The sequence below is a fragment of the Dromaius novaehollandiae genome, chromosome 7 (assembly GCF_036370855.1).
Source record: "Dromaius novaehollandiae isolate bDroNov1 chromosome 7, bDroNov1.hap1, whole genome shotgun sequence".
Classification (NCBI taxonomy): domain Eukaryota; kingdom Metazoa; phylum Chordata; class Aves; order Casuariiformes; family Dromaiidae; genus Dromaius; species Dromaius novaehollandiae.
The window spans coordinates 28,986,202-28,996,084 of record NC_088104.1 but is presented as its reverse complement, the minus strand read 5'-3'; the positions used below and the strand labels follow the sequence as shown (position 1 = coordinate 28,996,084).

At 40.2% G+C, this 9,883-nt stretch overlaps 1 protein-coding gene across 3 annotated transcripts; it reads right to left on the bottom strand.

The window, feature by feature from the left end:
* Window positions 1–364: 364 nt before the first annotated feature.
* On the bottom strand, window positions 365–9,863 carry NUP35 (nucleoporin 35). 3 transcript variants are annotated; one of them, XM_026110217.2, is made up of 9 exons: window positions 9,624–9,863; window positions 8,605–8,775; window positions 6,870–6,994; window positions 5,129–5,189; window positions 4,365–4,506; window positions 3,933–4,002; window positions 3,718–3,846; window positions 1,352–1,516; window positions 365–1,020 (listed from the first exon to the last, which is right to left on the bottom strand). In XM_026110217.2, the coding sequence occupies exons 1-9, from the start codon at window positions 9,835–9,837 to the stop codon at window positions 943–945; spliced, it is 1,155 nt and encodes a 384-aa protein (XP_025966002.2). In that variant the 5' UTR covers window positions 9,838–9,863; the 3' UTR covers window positions 365–942. The 3 variants fall into 3 exon arrangements, with proteins under 3 accessions (XP_025966002.2, XP_025966001.2, XP_025966003.2); XM_026110216.2 differs by having other exon boundaries at window positions 4,365–4,509; window positions 9,624–9,862; XM_026110218.2 differs by having other exon boundaries at window positions 4,365–4,509; window positions 8,605–8,730; window positions 9,624–9,862.
* Window positions 9,864–9,883: the final 20 nt, after the last annotated feature.

The window sequence follows — 9,883 nt, the reverse complement described above, 5'->3', positions numbered from 1 at the left end:
AAATTCAGCATGCAGCCAACACCTCAAAAACAATTTCTTAGAACGACCTTGAAATGAATGCAGCTCTGGTAACTGACACATTGCATTTTTTTTAATTCAGCTACTTCAGCTGAACGTTTTGTAGTTTAGAAGGCTAGAGTGTGTTAACTGCTATGAAGTGCAGAAACACCCATGGAGATAGGCATTTAAACCCTAACTGGTGTTAACTCTGGTTGCTGTTACTTCAGTAAAAGGCAGTAGTAACTGCTCTGCTGATAACACTGAAATAAAGATTAAGTAGCCTCATAATCAACTCTAGTAAGAGTAACAGAAATACTATTTCCCAATAGAAATCATACTTCTTTAAAAAACAACCTAAAGAGACTGAATTTTATTTAGCTTTATTAATAAAACATAGGATAAAGAGTTAAAAGATTGCAATGACATTTAGAACAAGATGCCAGAGATAATTATAAAACAGCAATGAATCCAAATAAAAAAAAATTAAGATCACATATACTAAAAACAGTCCTTATCCCTGGGAACCAGCTGTACTACAGTGTTCTTCCTGCAAAAACCTCATTTTGGGGGGAAAAAAATCAATAAAATTAAAGAATTAAAGGCATCAGTAGATAAAGCTGCCATTTTAAACATTTCCAAGTTACTGGGAAGTAATTCACAAAAAGTAATTACAAGGAAAAAGTCAGTGCTGATGTTTCTTCTTTAGTCATGCAATCAAAGCACAAACAGGAAAAAAGCACTTAAATTTACACTGATTATATTTTTAAAACCATGTGCACATTGGCATCATTTAAAGTGCAAGCTACATGTCTGCTGAATTCATAGAAGGCATAACAGGTGAGATGGAAGTTAAAGTACTGCCATCAGTGGTTATACAACTAACCAAGGATGCTGGTAGCAGATTTCAAACACTAACCGTGCCTAGTGTGTTACTTCCTTTTATTACCAGCCAAACACATATTCCATTGCTTTAGATACAATACTTTCATCTTTCCTAGGAGTCTGTCTGTCAGAAACCACCTAGAAGGCAGGGAAAAGAGGAAGAGAGAAAAAGAGAATCCATCAACATATAGTTAACTATCTTTATATTAATCATTTCTCTTTTTAAGTATTACTATATTTTGCCAAAGTAAGTTTATAAATTCCAGAACAAACCCTTAAGTTCTGGAAGAGTGACAACTCTAATGATTTTAGCATTTGAGCAGACTAAGTTTGTACTCAAACCACTTCTTAGCCACTTGCTATAAGAAGTGACAGGAGAAGATAAAAGCTAAGGTCACATTAACTTTTTTAACAAAAACAAACTCAAACAATTAAGCAAGGGGGTTTTTGCTATCCCCCCTTAAAATACCTGGTAGTCACTAGTGGAAGCTTTATATGCTGTTGCAAGAGGTCTCATTGTAGAAATTCTTGTAGTATTTGCAGGTTGTACTGGTGTGCCTAAGGATTTTGTAGGTGGAGTAAAGACTGAAGACACTGAGGTTGCAGAGCTTCTTTCAAAGTTTTCCATCACACTCTTGGTGGGCGGGGGGAGATGATGGGGGAAAAAGTGTTAGTGTAACATAATCAAAAACTGAAAAGCTACACAACAGTATTCCAATCTTTATGGATTTATCTAAAATTATTTGATAAAAAGATACGTCCATACCAAAGCAAGCAAAGACTACACTTAAAATGCCTTTCAGTACAGAGCAAGGTGCTTAAGTACCTCTCCATAGCTTTGTTAATCTACACAACAAAGTCCAGAATTTTCCTTAATGCAATTTATTCAGATGTTGAATTATGTCACTGCAAAACAGTGGAAGCCTATAACCTGTTGGCTATCTATGCTCAAGGTCAGCCAAGTTTGAAACAGTACAGAGAAGATACAACTTGTTAAGACTTGCAGGAAGCTTCAGAAAATAACTTTTCAGGCTCACTTGAACACACATAGCATAACAACCATCTTCCAGATATTTCTAAAATATTTTATTTGACCTGGATAGGAGTAAATCTCCAAGCCTTTGCCAGGCTGCAGTGCTTTGCTCAGATTCAATTTGTAGAGAAGTTTCACTCGATCCCTGGTGGCAAATACTAGGAAAAGGAGCCAGAAGTCTCTGGCTCTGTTTTGTAAGTGCATGTTGAGAAGGCAACACAGAGAACGGAGGAAGCAGTAAGTGACTTGACTGGAATGATGCGTTCCACAAGACAAGGGGAGATGCCAAGCAGCCTGGGGAGACTTGATCCACCTTCCCTCTACTGCATTTAGACTCACTGGAGCACAGCATTCAGCCAGCCTAAGGAAGGCAGAAATCCAAAAGTACACATGGCAGAAGACAGCTCTTCAAAATACAGGATAGGATTAGTGTCCAGTATGGGTGACAGCTGACCCTCCACTCATCATGATGGGAACCCACAGAACCACTGCAACTTTTAAAGCAGAAGCCTGAGCTGATGTCAAATCCATATCTAGTTTCCAATTGCAAAGAAGAGTTTTACAGGCCCGCGCCAAGCTCTCAATGGATTAGTCTCCAGAATTCTCTCTTGCTTCCAGAAATTGAACAATGTCTCAACCTTTCTTTCTGCACAGACATCCCCATCCTTGGAAAGAAACACCAGTCAGAGCAGCAAATATGAGAGGTAGAGTTGACAAACACAGGTTTATCTATCGGTATTTAAAAGCGAACACTATCCACAATAGAGATAATGACAATTTGAAAGCAACAAAGGAACCAGATGTCTAACAATTAAGTGTCTTAAATCATTGTTTCTTGAGTTTTGGCTTATAGGTGATTCAGCCAATCATACAAACTGGACAACAAATTAACAAATAAGGTAAGAAAAGAGGCTGGAAGCCCTGCCACAAATCTGTGCAGAAAAGGGCCATTGTAACGTGTACAAATTTTAGTCAACATAAGAAACGTTTAAAACCAGTAAAAGCTGAAGTTGATAATCACCAGCTTTATTTCTAAGGCCTCACTCTCAGAATAGTTTACTTTTTACTTTTACTGCATTAGTCCTTAAGTATTGTGTCCCCTTAGAGGAGGCCAAAAATTCTGCGAGGGATAAACGACAGTGTCATATGCTTAAGCTAGTGCACAATACCATATATAAAGGTACAATCAATGTGCAGGAACTAACAGCTTACAATAAAATCAGACTGAAATAAAACCATCATTTACAAACCCTAATCACTATTTACAAGGAAGGGAAAATGGAGGGTGAGGGAGTGTGGTAAGATCAGGACTTGTCTTGCTAGCAAATTTTCAGCCTAATGTACTAAGATAAACTTAAAAGTCAGAATCAGATAAAAAGTCACATAAGAGTCAGAGGATGCAATGGACAATTTGGAGCAGTAACAACAATTTTAATCCACCACCATACATCTAATCCCTGAGGCCTCTAGTGCCTCAGGTTCCAATATGGGAAACTGTTTCATCTCCATTGTCTCTTAAGTCTTATACAAGTTAAGGTTTCAATTCATATTTGGAAGATCAACACAGTTCTGTGTATTATGGTAATTTCCAAGCATCACTTTCCACAGTGATCCTTCTCAGCATGGCATTTTGTCAAATACTTAACAAAAACTCATTTAAGGTTTAATAGATTATACCTATTAACTTATCTACCTATGCCTTGTGTTTCAAAAACAAAAAAGTTAAGGAAGCAGCAGGGAAATAAAAAGCAAGTCCAAAAGCAGAGTGCCTTGTATTTAAGTAAAAGCAGTTGCTAACTTACTTTGTCTATACAAGGCTTGACACCAATCATGATAGATTCACCAAAAATTCTTCCATCTTTGCTTAAGGCTTTCCGGGCTTGAAGCTTAGACTGGTATCGAATGTGCATCCAGTTCCCTGCGTTGGACATCTGTACGAGATTGAAAGTTAGAAAATTTCGCCTTTTAAAGAATGTCCAAGAACATTTTCAGAGATAAGTCTCAAACTAAGACATACCACATGCTTTAATATGTTTCCATACTGAGCAAACTGGAGAAGAATATATGAAGCTGATGCTTGAGGAAATCTGAAAAACAGAGGAAAAACACTCGAAAATCATGAGAACTAAGTTTTTTGGTGCTAAAATACATCCTTATAAAGGGTTTCTAGAAGTGCAAAACAAGCCGATGTGTTAATACTGTTTTAGAAGCAGCGACTTGCATAGTGTTACCACACACCTCAATGGTAGAATGCTGCCTTTCTAATTTGAAGAAACAACATGCAGCTTAAGTTGAGGTGTTTCACTAAAACATCAAATGCGTCTGTTTGCTGGCTTTGACAACAGTTGCAGAACCTGGGAATACCAGATAACAGCAATGTCTGACTGCTGCTTCTTTCCATACATTGCCAAGAGTTGCCAAGACTTTAATACCTCAGAAATCAACTTACCCAAATACAGTTACCCATGTGTCATCAAGTTGATCTTCTGAAGTTAGGGAATCACCCTGAGTATAAAAAGGATCTAGCTGAGCAGGAGACAGAGTAGTCTTTCTAGGCTGTCCAATACTTGCAGGACTGAACACACTTGAGGCTGCTAAATTGAAATGGCATTGTTTAATAAGTTACTTTTACAAGAGACACAAGCTTAAGAACATATCCTAAAAGGATAAATTCAATGTCAAGTGTTTCATTTGTAAATGGAAGAGCTGGTGGAGATATACTTGCAGACAAACAGTAAGTCAATTCAAACTTCACATCTGCAAGCATGCTCCTGAGTTTTGTGACTAGCTACCCAGCTTTCCCTTTAACTCTTAAACAGCAGCAGCAGCTTAATACAGAGGCCAAACAGGAACAAGACTACCCAGAATTAAGCCCAGCAAGATGCCATGGGTTCATACAGAGGGTAGGAAGCCTTATGAAGGTGGAAAGCCACCCATCAATTTCAGCAGCTTTACTCAGGTAAAACCACCTCTGTGCTCAATTCAGTAACAAGTTCTCCACAAGGAACAAGTAAAGATAGTTGATTCAATTAGTGTCATGGTGGAAAGGTATTTCCTATTCACATCCACATACCTTTTGAAGAGCTAGTAAGAAAGATGTGACTGCTTTGTGAATTAGCAAGGAGTTGATCTAGTTTGGACAGCGATGATTTTTAATTGTGTACTAAGGAAGGCAGTAAGAAAGCAGTCTATATATTCTGACAGGATGTCTACCTGTTCCAGGAGTTGATGGCATAGTTCCAACCAATGGGCTCTGCGTTACAGAAAAGCTGGGCTGTGTTAAAATACAGAAAGTAGCAAATCATTCTTAGAAGTACACTTTTCATATCAGAAAAGATCATTTTCAGGCAACTTAATGTCAGGCAAGAATATTAACAGTTTGCCTTAAGTCACTCCTCCCAACTTTTAAGATTAAGATCACACTCATTTACATGTATATTTAATACAAGATTGCCAACCCCCACCATCACCACACTCTCCTCTATCTATTCAACACCATTTTTACATTCTAACACATCATAGTAGCCTAACAGATAGCCTGGACATCCAGTAGGCCTCAATTTTTACATGATGGAATTTACAACTGACTACTAAGCCACAGCAAACAACGTAGTTAGCTTTCTTACTAAGAAACTAAACTGCTAGAAGCAGAGATAGTACAAGAATGTAGAGCATACTATTACACCCAAGGAAATCATCCCGAGCAACAAGATTTAGGAATCGTCTACAGTATTTTATCATCTAATAAGCAACAGCTCCTGTCATACAAGAAGAAAACCTATTTAAGTCATAGAAACTGGAAACTTTGGACTAATAGATCTGTTACCTAACAACAATCATATATCCTTTGTCAAGCCAAATAGCTTTTGGTATCAATACTCTGAAACCTTAAAGGTTAACTTTTTCAAAGTAGGTATCTTACTATTGCTGCATTATAGTATTTTACACATTATTCATGTGCATCCTGAGAGAAAGGATGCCAATATCATAAGTTACCAGCATCTGATTTTTACTGTCTAAAAGATTTAGAAATCATGTAAGCACACACCCACTTGTACTTTCTATCACTAGACTTAGTATTCTCTCTCAATTCTTCAGTGCAGCTACAAGTTGTAGCTGTTACCTTTTATTTTCTCTTTAACATAGAAGAATCTCAATATCTGAAAAAATAATTCAAGTTTCCTTTTATCCTGAATCATGGCAATTCTTATGTCCAAGCTCAAGCAAACTGCAGCACTTGTAGACCTAGCAGCATGCATTCTAATTGATAGCTGCTAATAATATTTTTGGTAACATTTACTCCTTTAAGACAGTGGTGCATTCCCTTCTTCACAGAGGACTTGAACCTTTAGAATAATCCTTTCAGAAGACAACATTCAATAAAAGGCCTGCTCATTCAGTGAATGTCCTCTTGCATCAGAAGAATCATGTTCACTGAAAAAGAGCTTACTAGCACTTGACTGCTCAGATGAAGTGAACAGGAAACGTGTTTATTCACAAAACCTTCTAGAAATTTTACTGTTGCTCTTTCAAAATGACCTGTATCCTCCACCTCCTATTTTTTACTCAGCATAGAATCTCTTCTGTAAGCACGCTAAAAGAAAAGATTTCATGTATTTGGACATGTCTGGCTATCAGCAGCCAAACTTCCAAAAAGGTGAAGAGCTGCAACGAGTCTGTATTTGTCACATAAAAAGCGTAATTGAGGCAAGATTTGCCTTTTTCACTCTCTATTGTCTATTGATAAACAGCAACTACAGAAGAAAGCTCCACCACTGCAGAAGTACTACTACAAAGGAACAGGTACACAAAACAACCAGAGCAAGCAACAATGTGAACTGAAAATTCAGCCATTTGGCTACAACTGTTTATACAACTGAGCTAAAGAAATCAATGAAGCAGTAACCTACCTCACATTTTTTGCTGAGAATAAGTCAGCACATAAACTACTTACTGGTCTTGAGGTTAGTGGTGTTGGTCCAAGCCCAGGACTAGATAATTCATCATATATGCTTCTAACTGGTGGAGCACCACTTTTATCTTTATGCGTAGGGACTACCGGTTGTGGGGGAGAGCCACCTGCACTTAAAAGGAGCAGACAAGAAGCCTAAGAAAGTCTGTAATTTTACTCCATTGCTGTGTTCTTGAAAGTTCAACAGCAAATTCAGCCACGAAAGACCACTTATTCTTTCACGGGGGATTTGCAAAACCATCTGCCCTACCAAACTGTTCAGGTTAGAAAGTTCTATGCAAGAATATCACGTATTTATCAGAAACTGTCTCCTTACACAGGCATCATCTAAAACTTGTAAATCGCTGGTTGTCATAGCACATGTGATTAAACCTGATACATCCATTATTTAAAGGCACTTGTTCTTTTTAAAGAGTTCTAAGCATAGCTACATCCTTCCTGCTTTAAGGCAGATTAGCATTTGAATTGTTTCAGAGACTACCTGCCCTGTATCAGAGATACAAAAGCAAGGTTTCTAATTAAGGGATGTACTATACTAAAGAATCATGTAAAAATGTGTACAGCACTGCATACACTGTCACATTCCCACTGTTTATTCCTTTCTTTCCCATAAAATTTCCTATTAAATAAGAAAGTGTAAGCTCCTGAGAGTAGGAACTAGTTTGCATATAGCAAGGATGAAGTTAAGTTAGCTGCCCTACCATTTTTTAAACATTAGGACTTCCACTATTACAGAGAATTAAATTGAAAGATCTTGATATACACCTCTGAATACTTTGTGTCAGTTTACACCAGAGAAAGTAGTTTGACCTTAAAATTTTCACTTGCAAAACATCAGGAAGTTAAGCTTTTCAGAAACATTTTTTCAATCCCAAACTCTGAGCTTCAAGACTCCTCTCTCACCAGTTTAACACATCCAGGAACCGCTTTAAAATACTGTGTAAAGCACTCTCCCTTCAAGGTTCTCACCTTAAGTTTAAATAATACACTTAACCACTCATTTTAGGAAACCTCTGTTAATGTTTTACTTGTTGCCCTGTTTGTGGAACTGATACTCTGTTGCTCTAATGAACCCTTTTTAAAAAAGATGAGGTGAAATTCATATGATCATTTTAAATTTTGAAACCAGTTTCTCAAGGGGGTTGTATTTAAGGGGAGGGAGAGGAAAGGTGGTTGGAAAGAGAAAAGCATCTACCTCCAACAGGTAAGAAATGTCACTATGCCAGCCCAATTATAGCAGACAATAAGACTGGCAAATACTACATCAATTACTAGATACAGATTAAGGAGTATTTTTTTTAATCTTTTCTCCATGCAATTTTAAGAACCTGACAATCTCTAAGTGGCTTTTTAGAATTCATTGCAAAGAAATCAACAGTTTCCATGAGCTACATTTAGTTTGCCATCCAACTGCTTTGAGCAAAGAGAAAATGTAGATGGCTATAAACACTTGTATAAACTGAACTTATATTAGGAGAGATTCATATTATCTTCCTTGCAGAAGTAGCCTTTCCTGGTACCAAAACTCCTGATTTAAAATATTTACTAAACCTAAGCCTGCTTTGAGAAGTTTAGCCAAACTAAACTGAACACATTTAACTTCACTGTCAAGCTAATTCTAAAGCTACATGGATTCAAGTCTGCAGCAGTCAAAGCAATAAAGAAAAATCTAAATCTTATTTTTAGGACAACTTTTCAGTTTTTAATGAATTCTGACCTGCAAGTAGAGGAGACCTCATTTCCATTACACCAACAGTAGGGCCACTTAAAGCACGTGGTTGTGGAGTCACTGGAGCAGGTAGATCACCCATCAAAAATCCGGGAAGAAACTGAGCACCAGCACCTGGTTTGGGAGATGTCGGTGAGCCAAGAGTCATTGGCTCAGCTCCTGCATTAATAAAAACAAAGTTTAAAAACACTGAAACAGCCAAACAATCCAACCTCTCCCAACACCTAAATAACAGTTCCATAAATAAACTGTAAACCAATTCATAACAAGTGACTAAGATGTCTCCAATAACTTATTTTTCAAGAAAATAAAGCTTATCATAATCTTGCATTTTTAGCAACTGCACTAGCTAAAAGGCAGCAAAAGTAAGAACTGCCACACTGGGATTTCTTTCTTAAAATATACTGCTTGGGTTACATGAGACATCTGCCTCTGAAGGTGTTTGCTTTTTTAAGGTGTTTCTTCTACTCCTGAAAGCAGTCCTATCAAGAGCCCCACTACTGTCCTGCTTCGTGCCCCAGCCCTGAGAACATGCTCCACCAAAGCCCTCTGGGCTCCTGTCAGCCACCTCTGCTTCCCTGCGGCCCAGCACCAGGGCAAGGCTTGCCGCGCTTCAGACCCACAAGTTTGCTCGGGACTGCTGTTTTGGGGTGATCTAAAGAAAGCTTCGGCGTTACGAAGCGTTTGCACTGCTGCCGTTCGGCTCCCCCCACGCCCCCTTTCACTCTGCCTCAGGGGAAGGCGCTCCTCCCTCCACAGTCTCCAAGCGCAGCCGGCCGCCACAGCAGGCTGAGTACTGCGGCCCAGCGGTGCCCGGATTCCGGCTACCGCTACCGCCGGCAGCCCGGGGGGGCGGGCCGCGCCGCACGGGGCCGGGGCAGAGCCAGGCCGCAGCCCGGGCATCGGCGGCCTCCGAGGCGCCCCACCGCCGGCTGCGGGCGAGGCGGCAGGCCAGCGCAGCCACGGCGAGGCGCAGCCGGGAGGGGCGGCCCCGCGGCGCAGCGCACCTGCGAGGGGCGGCTCCACGGCGAAGGCGGCCATGGCGGCGGCGGCGGGAAAGGGCTGCCGGCAGCTCCGCCAGGTGCTTTCAAACGGGGCGGAAGCGCCTGCCATCGTCACTTCCGGGAGGCGCGGCCTGGCGACTCCCCCGCCACCCTCCAGCCATCTCGCGAGCTGTTCCCTGGCGGGGAGAGGCCGCGACGGCGACGCCGAGCGCGACATGGCGTTACGTCACTACACGGCGCCGGGCCCCGCCCCCCGCGGCGGG